The 15,738-nt window shown below is 40.6% G+C and overlaps 3 protein-coding genes across 3 annotated transcripts; 1 reads left to right on the forward strand and 2 right to left on the reverse strand.

Annotated features, from left to right (window-relative positions):
* Nucleotides 1-4,437: 4,437 nt before the first annotated feature.
* tufm (Tu translation elongation factor, mitochondrial) lies at nucleotides 4,438-8,714 on the reverse strand. The gene is made up of 10 exons (XM_004573714.5): nucleotides 8,581-8,714; nucleotides 7,808-7,854; nucleotides 7,578-7,716; nucleotides 7,287-7,453; nucleotides 6,895-7,164; nucleotides 6,498-6,630; nucleotides 5,690-5,794; nucleotides 5,409-5,560; nucleotides 5,068-5,187; nucleotides 4,438-4,887 (listed from the first exon to the last, which is right to left on the reverse strand). The coding sequence occupies exons 1-10, from the start codon at nucleotides 8,711-8,713 to the stop codon at nucleotides 4,717-4,719; spliced, it is 1,437 nt and encodes a 478-aa protein (XP_004573771.3). The 5' UTR covers nucleotide 8,714; the 3' UTR covers nucleotides 4,438-4,716.
* Nucleotides 8,715-9,318: 604 nt separating this feature from the next.
* Nucleotides 9,319-14,151, forward strand: hspbp1 (HSPA (heat shock 70kDa) binding protein, cytoplasmic cochaperone 1). Its single transcript, XM_004573713.4, has 8 exons — nucleotides 9,319-9,497; nucleotides 9,718-9,848; nucleotides 11,242-11,458; nucleotides 11,540-11,764; nucleotides 12,161-12,316; nucleotides 12,870-12,966; nucleotides 13,060-13,171; nucleotides 13,427-14,151. The coding sequence occupies exons 2-8, from the start codon at nucleotides 9,729-9,731 to the stop codon at nucleotides 13,505-13,507; spliced, it is 1,008 nt and encodes a 335-aa protein (XP_004573770.2). The 5' UTR covers nucleotides 9,319-9,497; nucleotides 9,718-9,728; the 3' UTR covers nucleotides 13,508-14,151.
* A 103-nt stretch (nucleotides 14,152-14,254) lies between these two features.
* tmem86b (transmembrane protein 86B) lies at nucleotides 14,255-15,596 on the reverse strand. Its single transcript, XM_004573711.3, has 3 exons — nucleotides 15,320-15,596; nucleotides 14,911-15,154; nucleotides 14,255-14,722 (listed from the first exon to the last, which is right to left on the reverse strand). Exons 1-3 carry the CDS (start codon nucleotides 15,368-15,370, stop codon nucleotides 14,271-14,273), a joined length of 747 nt encoding a protein of 248 aa, XP_004573768.1. The 5' UTR covers nucleotides 15,371-15,596; the 3' UTR covers nucleotides 14,255-14,270.
* Between the last annotated feature and the right edge of the window lie 142 nt (nucleotides 15,597-15,738).

The following is a 15,738-nucleotide window of genomic DNA, read 5'->3' on the forward strand; positions in this document are numbered from 1 at the left end:
CGCAAGACTTGGCAGTTCTTTTGGATTTCACTGCCCTGTAACCTTGAGCACTTGTAGAGGGATCACATGCACATATACTCACACCACAGAAATCTAATGTAGAGCCTTCGTCACTGTTCCTGCTGTTGTTTAACAGGTTATTTTCACTCTCTTTAGCTCTCTTTCACAGTCACAGAAAGTCTCCACTGATAGAAAACACTCCACATTTGGTTAAAATGTGCAAATATTTTATTGCGCCTATGTGCTGGTGGTACCTCTGTCTAATCGTAATTCTACCCAGATCTACTTTTACTCAATTACCAGCTAATGTGACCTGGCATATCAGTGAGGCTGTGAGAAATATTAAACTCGTGGCAAACTGTTCTGTGTTTAATTACATTTGACTTTCATGCTATTAGTGCCAAATGAAAGCACAATCTCTTACTTTTATCCGTCTGTATCCTCTGAGATGTGCTGTGTGTGATGGAAGGAGCACTGAGAATAAACCTGGGATCCTTCCCACCCACTCTGCACTGTTGTGGAGGATGAGAAGCCGTTGAGGGTCAGTCTTCAAACATGCAGAGTGGGTTGCTGAAAGGCAAATTCAGCCTTAATTGGACCAGCTCTATTCTTTACTTCAGCTCCTAGAAGGAGGTGGAGTGTGGAAAAAAGAAAATAACATGATGCAGCACTAACAGCTGCATTTCCGTTCCTCAAGCAATAACTCCGGACATTTTAGACCTAGATTATATTCTATAAAATCACGCATAGAGTTCAATTTGCGGAACTTACTAAACGCTGCCAACTCATTGTTTCTGGAGCTTTTGGTCAAGAAACAAACAAACAAAATAAAACTTAACCCCAAAATATGACACACTCTCTCTGTGCAAGAACATATATGGCATGGGTGCTTCTTAACACTTTGCTTCCTGTTCCTGTGTGTTCTATCTGTTGTTAAAATGCAACACATTGTTTTTAAAAAAGGTTAAATGTTACGAGACAGTATTTGAAACACGTTTAAAAAAGGCAAAAAACCCAGAAGGATTGCTAATTTTGCTAATAAGCCAAAAAGTGCCAAAAAGTCAAACCACTGCCACGGCTGCTATACCCCCTTACAAAATGCCCAGTGTAGATGAGTTAGTGAAACAACTAGTCTTATTGTGTCTTGTGATACAACATACCCCCTCTATACTGCTCAAGGGTGTAACCATCGATATCCTTGCATCTGTCCATTGCCAACTATTACATCTTGCACAAATCCAGCCGACTCGTCCAGCTTTCTGCACACTCTGTTCAACGTCTGTATACTCGTCACCACACCATGTCTATGTGCTAAATAGTATTTTGAGTTTAATCTCAAAACGGACAAATTCTTAAAAAAAATTCTTCTATGTGGCCCTTTTAGAGAAGACAAAAATAGCACTGTTGTTGCCTCCTCATTTCAGTTTAGTGGAGTTGAAAATGTTTAGGACAGGTTCAATAACAAAAACAGCCTGGAGCTTAACGTAGCTCCCATGTCGTTAATCATCACTTCAGAAAAACCTTAAAAGTTGATTTGAGGTCTCTGCATTTAGATCCTAGTTCAGCTTGATATAAATCCTAGTTAGCCAACGTTCATGTCCTAATAATCAGGCTCTGGGTAATGAGTCTTCACGTTGATAACGAAACCATTAAAGCTCTCGCTGGCCTTCCAGTGTCACTTCTAACCAAGACTGAACATGTCACGGAAACCAGCGTCTTCTTGCTATTATTATATTATATTGCAGCTTTTCCTTCCATTAACAGCAACACCGAGCAGCTAAGGCGGCGTCATGCTATTCTTTTGAGGGGTGTGAGCAGCTTAAAGGTTAGAGTAGTGCACTCGTGAACGTAACATAGCTGGTAAGAAAAACACCACCCTGTCTGGGAAAGACTGTGGGAGGAAATCAGGGCGTTTTTGACTGCAGTGTAAACTATGATCAAATTCTAATAGAGGCTGTGCTAAAGAAGCCTGCTTGGATATCATTATGTAATAAAGAAAAGGGGGAAAAATCTAAAATGTGAGAAATGTGACTGTACACAACAGGTGCAACCACACTGACCTGTCAGGAAACTCAAGCTACAGTTTGCACAGGCTCACCAAAATTGGGATACAAAAGTTTGGAAAAAATGTCACCTGGTCTGATGAGTTTTGTAAGAATTTAAGTAGCGTGAAAGCAGGGACCCATTCTGCCTTGTAGTTGAATCCATCTTCTAATGGCTGCTTCCAGTAAGATTTACCACAAATCAACTCAAACTGGTTTTGGTGAGTTCACAGTCACCAGATCTCAATCCAGCAGAGCATCTTTAGCATGTGATGGAACAAGAGAGTCACATCATGGACGTGCAGACAACAAATCTGCAGCAGCTGTGTGATGCTGTCATGTCAACGTGACATAGACCAAATTTTTGAGGCAAGTTTCCAGCACCTTATTGAATCTATGGCATGAAGAATGGAGGCAGTTCTGCTGACCAAACGAGATCCAACTAAGTTTAACAAGGTGTAACTAATAAAATGGCCAGTGAGTATATGTATACTTTCCTTCCTTCCACTGATTTTATTGCTAATTGTTGTTTTTAATAGTTGGGGAAACAAAAGCATTTAAACGGGCAGCACGGTGGTTAACACTGTTGTCGCACAGCAAGAAGGTGCTGAGTTCAATGCCACCATCAGGTCTTTCTGTGTGGGGTTTGCATGTTCTCCCAGTGTTTGCGTGGGTTCTCCGGCTTCCTCCCACCGTCCAAAGACATGCAGTTTGTGGGGATAGATTAATTGATGAATCCAAATTGCCCATAGGTGTGAAAGTGAGCGCGAATGATGATCTGTCTCTGTGTGTTGGCCCTGCGACAGACTGGGATAGGCTCCAGCACCCCCTGTGACCCTGAAAAGGATAAGCAGAAGCGAATGGAAATGTTTAAACCAGTCTTTATCAAAACATGATTATAATCAATAAAATTTTATACTGTCTTTTTTTAAATTCAGGCAACCAAACAAGTTATGCTGAGAACTGACAGAGGTCCAACCTAACCCTGTAACCAAGTCTCGACCCTAAAACATCTCTTGTTGCTAAAATGAAGACGAAAACTGTTGTTGCATGATTCAGCAAACATCCCCAGCAGGTTTAAACACAACTGAACCACATTCAGCATTAAGTGTTAACACACAGCCAAGGTTTGTATCAGTGAAACATACTACGGTTTTCAGTCTGGTCATCTGTGTCTGTCTCGCAGAGGTAACTTTGCTCATGGAGATGTTTACCCTCCAGCTGAGCACATCACTCAGTAGTACTTGCTGCTCCAGCCTCGATTCCTGCAGACATACAGTATTTGATTACAGCACGGAGCTGATTGGATTACAGGAGGCACTGACTCAAATACCGACAGCAAACATGGAGCAACTGGAGCGCTTCCTTCTGGGAATGAACGAGCAGAGGGACACCGACTGCTCAGTGCACACTGAGGTCAGGCTGGCTGAGACCTGCTGCTAAAGTCAAACACTGTCACCATCCAACAGCTATGAAACAATCATCCCATTAATCTCATTTGATGCACATGGTTGTTTGGTTATGTTAAAAAAAAAAACAACAGTTTTTCTTAACCTGAAAAATTTGACCTGCAGTATCGACTCTTTTTTGAATGAGTATTTGGGTGAGTTTTATACACTGTATGCACCCACCGTTTAATGTAAACGTTACTTATCCTCATGTTAGTTAGTAGTTCATTTGGTTGGCCTCTGCTTTTAAAGAAACTTCACCCTCAGCCTCCACCTTTGCTCAAATCAGGGAGGATGGGTGCAGCACACATGTAACTGAAGAAAACAAAGAAAAACAATCATGAATGCTCCTTAATTATCCCTCAACCCATATAAACCAATCATCTAGAATACAGTGCAGTGTGATTTTGTGTATTAAAACAAATTTACCAAAAATTAATCATCAATCATCAATCCTGCATTTTCAGTGTGTTATATCTCATAAACGATACAACAGACTTTGACTCTTTGATGAGGAACTTCTTTGCTGCCCTCCTGTGGCTTCTTAATCTTTCTACACACAGGGATACTGTTTGTGCTGTGCAGTCATGTTGTGTAAAATATAATTGTAAGTGACCGACTCGAGGAGACTTTCCTAAAAATACAATAAAACATAGCTTTAAATGAATGAATTTTCTGCATTAGTAGTTTTATTTATTTTTTACCAAACTATAAATGTTCCCATTTAGGGAAATGTCCATAATGTAGTAGGAGAAAATTACCAGGAAATTTTCTTCTTTTTAACTTTATTGATTTTTAATTTTTTTTTGCAGTGAATCCAAAGCAGTTATTTACTTTTGTCAGCGATCATGTTGGTTAAAAAATAAAATAAATCTTCTCTGCAGCATCTGTGTTGTTTTAACAAGCACATGAATACACGAGCAAGTAGCACAAAACAAAGGAGGCGGTTTTATTATTAAATACATTTTATTACATAAATGACAATATTGACACGACAGTGGAACATCACAGGTGTTTTAGTCAGGCGCACCTGCACAACAGAGCCATGCGTTTTTGCGGGTCCTCTCCTGAATCCTGTTCATCTGTGTGTGTTTATGTATTGTTCATTTGTATTTCTAGAATTATTTGATCTGACCAGACACAGACAGCCACACATTCACCCTCCTGCCTGACACACCCCCTCAACCCACTCCATCCGTGAGCCCAGCCCTCTGCAGAGGCCCTCCTCAGCCCCAGTTACACTGGTCTTCATCTGTAGTTGTCATAATCTCTGTGACCAGCCCGGTGCCGATGGTCCTGTTTCCGTCTCTAAGAGTGAACCTCTGGCCTTTCTCCAGAACCATCGGCTGGCGGAGAGTGAGCGTCAATGAGGTGTCCTCACCTGGCATCACCATTTCCTAAAGGAAAGTAAAAAAGAGCAAGAAAACCATCAGTTTCCTCTGAAATCCGTGTTTATAAATGCAGAAAGCAGTAAATGAGAGGCAACACCAGCTTTAATCACCACTCAATGCTTCAAACAACACTTGAAAGGTTTAAGATGTCTTACAACACTTACAACTACACACACAGACACACACCTTGTCAGCAGGTAAAGTGACCCTGCAGGCCATGTCCCAGGTGAGAGAAAACATGACGGGCATGAAGTTGGTGACAAACGGCTTGTGTCTGCCTCCCTCCTCCTTACTCAGTACATAGACCTGTAACACAGAGCGCACACAGACACACACAGCAGAGTTCCAGTTATATATAAACACGTACTACTGCTTATAAAACTGTGATAACTGTAGAAAACTCATGAAATTTTTTTTTTAAAATCTCAATAAAAGGTGGTGCTATTCCTGATCTGTCCACTGAGTGTCACACTGCCCCAATTTAAATAATTAAAACCCTCTGTAGTCAAACTCTGTGGCTCTCACACCTGAGCTCTGACTTTCTGGTGAGGCATGATGCACCCTGGCTTGCACATCACCATCCCTCTCCTTATGTCCTCCCTCTTCAGGCCTCGGACCAGAGCGCCCAGGTTATCTCCTGCCTCTGCCCGGTCCAGAGACTTGTGGAACATCTCAATACCTGCACCCAAGAAAAATAAAAACAAACAAATCCAAATAAAGGGGATGCACACTTCAAGATACATTTCATTTGCAAGCTGTCATGTTTTATCCATGATTTCATATCTTAACATCATAGGAGGTTCCTCACCTGTCACTACAGACTTGAAGCTGCGGTTGTGACCCACAAACTCACAGTCGTCTCCTTTCTTGATGACGCCCCTCTCCAGAGTGCCCGTCACAACCGTACCCCTGCCTGCAACACAAGCAGGAACCTTCAGACTCAAAGTACACGACGCTTTCGCTCTCAGATCAGAAACAGAGTCAGAGATCTGCAATCTTCTTACTGCTAATTGGTAAAATCACTAATGAGTTGTGCTACTGACGCTCCAAAGCTGTGACTGCATCATGACAAAATTAACTTTGAAGACGTCCTTGGTGGGATATGAAAAACAAAAACACCGTACAAATGTTTCTTTGGAGCTTTGCTGGAAGCTGCACTGTTCAGTACAGCAAAGCTCTGCAACATGTGACAAAACTGCACAATACATCACTGGAGCATCGCTCTCTATGGCAAAGTTGACACCCAGATTTTCAAGCTCAGGTCCTTTTGACTGATTTTACTGTTTGCATATTAATTTCTTTTATAAATTTCTTTAAATCTTTATTTGTACTTTGCCTAAAATATTTAGAATTGTTGTGCATGAAGACCGTCTGACAAAGTAACGGAGCCAAGGATGGTTAAAAATTCCGCCTTATTTCTTAAAAGAGTGAATCTTGATTTGGATGTTTAGATTTTTGGGGTCTGCATCCTGGTTTAAAAACAGTTTATCGTTTTCTTTTGTTTTTCCATTTGCCTACAACTTTACATGATGCAACCAATGGAAATCAAGAGAAATCACCATTATTTCTACCCAACTAGCTTCAGACTGACAATATCAGATAGTGTTTTCTCCTACCTGGGATTGAATAAACCCCTTCAATGGGCAGAAGGAAAGGTTTTTCCAGCTCTCTTTTGGGCAGAGGAACGTAAGAGTCCACAATCTCCAGCAGTTTCATCACTGCATTCACCCCCAGCTCAGGAGCTTTGTTCTGAAATAGAGCGGGAAAAATCTGATTAAAACACATTACATTCTAGTTTGAAACTTGTTCTCCACCACTGAGGAAAATAAAATAAATGAAAATACAAACTTGCCTGAGGTCACCTCAAAATTTTGACTTGACAGCTTTAAAATTCAATTTATTTTCTCAGAAGCTGAATATTTGAGATCACCTAAAATTTTGACTTCTGGATGTCAAAATTAAATTGCTCTGAAATTTCTTTGACTGACAGACTGACAAAGTGTTTCTCCTCACCTCCAGAGCACAGAGTGCAGAGCCAATCAAAACGGGTGTGTTCTCGCCGTCGTAGCCAAACTCCGTGAGCAGCTCGCGGATCTCGATCTCCACCAGCTCCAGCATCTCCTTGTCCTCCACGGCGTCTGCCTTGTTTATGAAAACAACCACGTGCTCTACACCGATCTGCCGGGCCAACAGCAGGTGCTCACGTGTCTGAGGCATCTGGCCGTCAGTGGCTGCCACCACCAGAATGCAGCCGTCCATCTGAGCTGTGCCTGTGATCATGTTCTGAAAAAGAAAAGCAGACACATTTCTAATATGATCAAACAAACAGGCAGGATTACAACCTGGTAACATCAGGCTGCATCCAGGTAAAAAAAAAAAGGTAAAAAAAAAAAAAAAAAGAATACCTTGACATAGTCAGCGTGTCCAGGGCAGTCTGTGTGAGCATAATGTCTGTTGGCTGTGGTGTATTCTACATGCGAGGCGTTGATGGTAATTCCTCTGGCTTTCTCCTCAGGGGCATTGTCAATGTCCTCATACTTCTTGTAGCGGGCACCACCAGCATCAGCGAGCACTGGGGAGGATCGAATTGAGTGATAGAAATTCACCTTACAAAATTCACTAAACAAAGTTATTACACACATTAACACCAGACTGTGTCCAGACCGGTGTGACAGCAGCAGCTTGAGTGGGTCTACCTTTTGTGATGGCTGCCGTCAGGGTGGTTTTGCCATGATCGACGTGGCCGATCGTCCCGATGTTTACGTGGGGCTTGTCTCTGCTGTATGTCTTCTTCGCCTCCGCAGCGAAGGTTCGCCGGCTAAGAGGCACAGCACACTGCGTGACAAAGAAGAACCCAATAATTTAACCACTGCAAAAAAATCTGTGCTTCGCAGCGTGCAGCATGCCGTTTCATGCAACTACTTACCAATTTGAAGGAGCTGTGCAGGAGGCTTGGTGAAGAAAGCTGAAGGGCTGAGAAGAGGGAATCAAAAAAAACTTACATAAAGAGTGACTATTTGGTGCCACAACACAATAATTAAAACATTGCCAAACATATTTAAACTATGTATCTTTCTAAAATGCGGAAATATGTATTAATTCTGTGTCAGTGAACATTTAGGTGTCCATGCCCTTATTTCCCTTTCAATCAGTGCAGTCGTGCCCTCACATAGATGAGATTAGCACTGACTGCCACACACATTTTTCCTCAAAATCTCAGCCAGCATGTCTGCACAGCTCCGGATGTATTGCACTCGCACCGGCCGTGATGCTTCTGTGCCATATAGAGCGCTAATAAAAAGAGTTTTGCATAAACCAGGCAGGTTATATCATGCTAACAGCTGCAGCTAACATTAATCAATTTTGATGACTTTAGATCCAAAAAGGACGGCGTCACCTCTCTTTAAAGACTACCTATATCAACAGTATGTTTTCCTTCGTTTCTGGTTACCAGGTGCTGATTTTAGTAATCATTCTTCATCCTCGGTTAGTCTTATTGTTAGCTAACCGTCACTGGTAACGTGACCTTGCTCTGCTGTCGGAAGACACAGCATCACATTTTATTTTCATATTCTTGTACTTCTAAATGTCCGAACAGTGTTTGATATTATGTATAAATCAATAAAGGTGGTGTAAATCAATTAACTGTCAGAAATGCAAGCAGAGTCACATAGTTTAAATGAATTAAACAATATTTACCGGACAAACACGCACGCAGCCCCACAAGCGCCGCCATCTTTCCTGGCTTGACAAACCTAAGACGATCGGAATTCAAGAAAATAATCTCCCAGCCCCAACGATGTCGTTCCTTTACGTACATGCACATGCGCATGTTTAAGTTGGTGCGTAAAATGTTCACATTGCAAAACAGTAACTATTAATGTAACTACTACTAATACTACTATTGTATGTTATTATATTAGACTAAGCAAAAGACTGAAACCCATTTAAAGAAAGTATGAGTTATGTAGCTAATATTTAAAAAAAAATTAAGAGAGCAATCCCAAGTAACCTGAACTTAATGTTTGTTAATAATATGTTTGCTGATATCTAAAAGGCAAATATTATTTTTTACATTCATTATTAAGGTGTGTGTATTTTATAACAGATATATAAATAATACCAAACATATCGCAATCGATATGCCTTAGTTTCTTCTGACACGTTTCTTCTGGGATTTGCATATATTTATTTTGACGTAATTAATTCTCTTTGTAAATTGTGCGTACCAGCGTTACTGGATTACCGTAACTATACTAGTATAGGAAAAAATTGCGTCTATGAATTTTTAAATATTGAGGTAATACTGTCAGTCAGATGTTCAGCATTATAATTTTGAAAAGCTGACTTTAAAGCAAAAAATGGAAAGTCTAAAATGACGTTGATTTGAGAGCAAAGAGTATCCAAAAATTACTTTGCTTGCCCGTTTGGTTTACTTTTTACGGTAAAACATGGCGCCCCCCTTGCCACTCGTGAGCTCTTGCTCGTGAGATGAAGAGCTAGCTAGAACGTTCCAGCGCTTCACGTTTCTGTGTTTATAGAGGGAGAGAGCTGTATTTGAGCTCAGAGAGAAACTTTGTCTGTTACCTTTACGTTGATTTTGAGTCAGTTTAAAGGTAAGTGGGCAATAATACCCTTTGTTATAAGAGGCTAGCAGCAGGTTTTGCATTATTAGCAGAGCTGTATGTTTGTAGTAAAGTATGATCCTGGTATATAAACTGTGGGGCTTTACCTGGTACCACTGCTAGTACACTTAAATTAATCTGAGGTTATTTTGAAATATTCCTTTAGTTGTCTTGTTGATTTTTTTTTTCTTTTCTCCACTTTACCCTTTAGCTGTTAACACCATGTCAGAAGACAGGCAGACCAGGAGACATCCCCAGAACCTCCAAGGGGTCCTTCAGCTCGCAGTGGAGGCTGGATCCGCTGCAGAGGGTCCTGCCCCTCCTGAACCCATGTCAGAAGAGGTACGTACTTGTACCCTAAGCAGGATCAGGCCAGATGACCACACAAACTGTTGGGTGTCGACTTTGTAGCTCACACCAGGACACACATGCTTGTAGCATAGCTTCACAATGTGGCTTTGACAGAACTACGGCTTAAATAAGTAGAATGAGCAACTAGTCAACTAAAAGCCTTATTTGCATGAGGATATAATAATAATATAGTAGAGTAGATCCAAAAATGATAACAACAACAATAATAAATATTTTTGTTTTTACAGTAGCAACATGTGTTGCTCCGCTTTGCAAAACATCCCACCATAAACTATTGATATATCACATTTTCATAGTTTTCAGAGTGCTTTGAGAGACAAAAGTATAATACTGCATTCAAACAGAAAGCCGGACATTGTGGCCAGAAATGAACAGGACAAAACTGGATCACAGAAAACTTTTAATTTAAGTAGTGAACAAGGTATAGAAATTATATCAATCAGAACTGCTGGCAGCCCCCCACCCCACTTAGTCCTCAGTATTTTGGTAGGAAGGGGATATCTTTGACAACACTTTTAAATTTGATAAGTAAATAAATGCCATTGCCATCAATGATGTTCTCTCTTAGCTTGATTTATCACAAATGTTTTTATTCAATTGTCAGCCAATAACTGATACTACTTAGGGGCTTGATATCTTAAACCTACAGTGCTATGTATACTGTTAATTTGCTGTAGATAGTTTTTCAGGCGTGCTACTTCCTCTTGTGTCCTCCCTTTGTGCAGTTTCCGCAAATTAAGGAAACCTTGCACACCATGCAGCTCTCTGGGAATGACCGTGTTGGCTCTAAAACACTGTTTCAAACTATTAAAAACGTTGACATTTTTTTTAATTTCAATTAAAGAAATTGTAACAATGTTTAAAGATAAAATGTTAAACTGTTTTTTGCTAAGTTTTCTGTCTTGTGTAGACACAGCAATGGCCTTGTCTCTTAAGTTTGATGCCTTTTTTGTGCTTGAATGTCAAGTGGTTCAACAGACAAACAAAGAAGCATTCTTCTAAAAATGGTCAGGTAGAAGGACTGGACTGAAAGTCAGTTTTTAAAAAAAGAAGCCAATGTTGAAAGAAAAACTTTGAAAGACCTTTGGAAATCCTGGAGAGTTATTGCTCAACTATTGCTTAAAAATTCAAAGAAAGTCTTTCTTGGAAGTCAAATATAAAGAAATGAGGAGTGACTCAAGACTTTCGTACAGTAATATATAATTGCACATCACTTGAAATCTCATGTGTCTGAGTAAGACACTGATGTCCACATACGTTATTTTTATTTTTTTTCTTAATGCGTGCTTGGAGGTATCACATCAGAGAATTTGAATTCAGCATGACAAACTACTTCAGGCTCTTTTTTGTGCCTTTCTTCCAGAGGAAAACATGGCTGAGAGAAGCTCTTACAGAACTGTGCAAAGGGCAGATGGATGAAGTGGAGCAGATGAAGCAGTGCTTGGCTGTTCTGTACAAAGAAGGAAGTGAAAGGGAGAGGGGTGGAGAGGAAGATAGGGAAGATGATGATGAGGACGGTGAGCGGGAAACGGCCTTTGAGATGCTGTCCGAGCTGTGTGAGAATCTGGACAATGCCAGAGGTAATAAATGGTATTAGAGCAGAGGGCACGCTAAAGACAGCGTGTGTTCACTGTACGCTCACTGCATCCTGTCCTCTGCAGACCTGATGACCCTTGGTGGGCTGGAGTTGTGCGTCTCCCAGTATCTTAATCATGCTCAAAGTGGGTTGAGGTGGCGTGCTGCCCAGCTCATTGCCTCCTGTGCCCAGAACATGCCACAGCTGCAGTTCCACTTGCTTAGCATCGGGGCGCTGCCGAAGCTTCTGCAGCTGACAGATTCTGACCCAAACCCCACCGTCAGGGTGAAAGCTCTTTACGCTGTCTCATGTGAGTAGAGCCATAATGCACGCATGCTTCAAAACTGAGCTTCATGACAACAAGCCTGCAACCAATTGCTGCACATCAGTCATTTCACATACATGATCCAGAACCTCGGATTGTCCATGTGACAGTCTGCGAATTTTAGTGCGGTCAACAGTTGGTTCCCATAGTTGATGTTTTAGATGGACAGGCTATTCAACAGCTATTTTTAGTGGCCAGCCTCCCAACTGTATCGCCTGTGTTTATGATATTGTTATATCTCATGTTTCCTGTCAATTCAACTTTAAGCCTAAATTATCTGTTGCTTTCTTCTTTAGTGCCAAATGACACATGGCACCGTCTTTTTGTCCCAGCTCTGTGCTTCACAACCCTCAACAAAACTGTGTCCTGTCGTAATCATAGGTCTGGTTCGAGAGCAGGAGGCAGGTCTCCAGGCCTTCCTGTCCCACGATGGATTCTCAGTGCTGATGCGAGGCATGCAGTCAGAGAACGAGAAGCTCAGAACCAAGTCGGCTTTCCTGTTGCTCAATCTGCTGATGTCGCATCCCGAACAGAAAGGTATGGATGGGAAGGACATTCAGACAGGATAGCGCTGTAAACCTGCACCAGTACCAATACAACACTTTGTAGCCTTTTATTAAGACACAACATGGTTTAATAATGTCTCTAAAAGCTTATAGAGACACCTTTTCTGTGGAAAATGAAGATATTTTATTTGCAGCTTTGCTCTTCATCCATGATTAGTCGCCAATATGGCAAGTTCTGCAGTTAAAGGGTAAAATAACATAAAAAGTTTTTAAACGATTTTTTTTAGCAATTAAATCTCGTGTTAAAACTTTTATACTTTCTCCCTTTTAGTTTTATCCTTGCAGTATGTGTGTTTCTCACTGATCTTGCTACCTTTGTCTGGGGAAAACATGGAAAAACTATTTTAATCTTAACTACACATACATAGTAGACCATAACAAGAAGAACTACAGCAGATTTTTTACTTTGGATATTTAATTGGTTTACTCTTTAAACATCTATCTAAAGTTTTTGCAAGCTTTCCTTAAAAAATGGCTTGACTCAATATAAACTCAGGCATATTCCTGATTATTTCCCCCCGCAGACACGCTTGTTGCCATGGGTATGGTACAGCAGCTGGTATCAGTTCTCCGTACACCGCATTCACCCGTCCATGAACATGTGCTTGGTGCCCTTTGCTGGTAAGAAACATTCATTATGATACTGAAAATCTGACATTATTTCATGGCTGGTTTTAGTAACTGTACCCGTCCTTGTTACTGATGGTGGTGTAGTCTGGTCGAAGACTTTCCACAAGGGCTCAATGACTGCAGGAATCCTGCTCTGGGCCTGGAGGAATTACTCAGACAGAGATCCAAAGAGCTCCAAGGCAAAGAAGAAAGTCAGGTAATTCATGTGCCTGAGAATCAGATCGTAAAACTCGATAGAAATGTTGTGATTATGCTACAAAATTTCATTTCAGTCATGAAATGTGCTTTTTCCATGTAAAACTAGAGGTGATTGTGGTTAAAGGCTAACTAGTTGTAAACAATAAAGAGATATATGACTGCTTTTTTTTTTAAGTTTAAAAGATTGAAAATTAAAAAAATAAGCTGAATCTTATTTTTCTTCCTCTTAAAGTCACATGTTTGTTTCCAACAGGAAGAACTTGATTTCTGTGAGCGACTCAGGGTTATGTGTTTCTCCAGGCAGCAGTCAGATGACACTGGGATGGATCGTTGATTTTTTAATTCTTTCTTTGTTTGCTTGTTGTTGTTTTTTTTTACCCTGACATGTTTTGGCATCAGTATGAAAAGATAACAGAACATTCATGAGCTGGGACATGTTTTTTGTTGTTGTTGTTTGGTCTGTTAAGACAGTTGCACATGATCCAGTACCTGGATTTCACTGTGTAAATAATTGTACTGTATATTGTAATGTATAAAACAACTATTTCAGTCCAATGTTTGCCATTCTTAATATCTTAACTGTCATCCCAAGCATCTCCATTAAAGGTAGTATGTATAGTACTCTATTTTAATTGGCAGAACACAAATGCTGAATTTAGTTAAATCTATTTTATTTTATTATAGTATGCTTTACTTTTACATTTCCTGTCTCTTTTCAGTTTTTCTTGAAACAAAACTCCCAGTTGTTGACATAATATTTATTACTGTTAATAAAACATGGGATTGCGTGTATAAACATACAGTATAATGAGCAGTTCACATCATGCCACCATATGCACAATCTACATGTAAACATGCATGTCAAAGAAAATATTTTGATCATTAAATCACAGAATATAAATATTATAAACTGAAGTTTACTGAATGTTTTTCCATTTCATTTGGAAATAAATTCTTTCATTTTTAGAACATTGCAAATTGAATGTATTTCCTTTTCTTTGTTTCTTTCTTCTTTTTTTTTAACCACTTACAACAAATATTTATGGAAATGGAGAGCTAATGTAGTACAAGCTTTTGGAGTACAACAGGGATACTGGTTAGGACCTCTTCCATTTTGAAAACTCATCCGTGTCCTCTACTGCTTGCATGTCACCCACAGCGATTAGAAGCTGTGCCAGATAATAGGTCACCATTACAACAGTATTACCGTGCTGCATTGGTGCCACCACCTTAAAAACTTGCAGAGACAGCGTTGCGTCGGATACCATGAAGCTCAGACTTCCCAAAAGTGTTGCTACGTTGCTAGTTCTAGCTGCTAATAGACCCATTAGAGTAATTAAGACAAAGTAGACTCCAACAGCTGGAGTTAGCACTTCAGAGTTTGGGTCCTTTTGTAGAAATGGAAATAAAAATGTGTAATAACCTCCTCCAACCATAAACAGGATCAGATAGAGAAAACGGCTCCAGCAGGAAGAGGAGTTTTTTGTGTAACGACTGGACAGGAAGGAAACTGAGTACAACAGATGAGCCACAGCAAATGCACCCATTCCTGAAACAGATATTGAGGACATAATGGGCATGTGATTTGCAATTTATGAATCCTGGAGTGTTAAATTTACTCTCTGAAAGTAACTATTACAAATACTTCTTACAATAATGAGGCATGTGCGAGCAATAGACATTTCATAAAAGAAAAAAATGCTAAATTTTTTGAACTCATCCACCACCAGCGCTTACCATGCAGGAAAAGCTCAGGCCACACCAGGCAGCAGTCACCAACAGCAGAGAAGACCAGTCCTCCCACCACACCTAGGACACTCTGACCTCCATTCCAGCTCAGCACCACTGCAGCCAATAGGAGTACTGGTGCAGATTTGACACCTGCAGACATGATGGACGGGGGCGAAGCAGGAGTCCAAAGGTAGAAGTACAGAGCTGCAGACAAAAAGAAAGGCAAGAGAGACAGAAAGAGAGCACAGGACTGATAGAAATGGACGAAAAGAAAGAAAAGGGAGAGATGCATCAAGTTTTTGTACAGAAGTAGATTCAAGTTATGATTTCAAACATCTCCTTTCCATCTGGTTTCACTAAGCAAAGTGCTGCTAGAAATAAAGAAATACTGGCTGTAAATAGAGGTGAACTGTACCTTATTTCTCCTCTGCCGCCTGTGATAGGCGTGAGTCTCAAGGATGTCCATCTTCTCTCAAACAGCACTGCTGTGGGCAGACGTCTCAGAAGGATAAAAGTGTCTTTACTGTCTTGTTTGCCAGCGATCCTCAGCTCCAACGATCCTCAGCTCCTGTACCCCTCGCCTTGAACCTCTGTCGTGTCTTTCAATCTGCCTGCATTTCATGTCGATGAACTTTAGACCGATCCTCACTGTCTGATTGCGCTCTGATAATCAATTCGCTCCCTGTTTTGAGTTCTGCTGGTCAAATTGCTCACCCTTGACCTCACCAGCAGGATTACGTTGGTGACATCAGCACAGAAGGAGCAAAGTTGAACTGTGCAGGTGTTATCACTGTGAAATGTAAACTTTAATATCAGGAAACTGACAAAACCTGA

This window comes from Maylandia zebra, linkage group LG4, assembly GCF_041146795.1.
Source record: "Maylandia zebra isolate NMK-2024a linkage group LG4, Mzebra_GT3a, whole genome shotgun sequence".
NCBI lineage: Eukaryota > Metazoa > Chordata > Actinopteri > Cichliformes > Cichlidae > Maylandia > Maylandia zebra.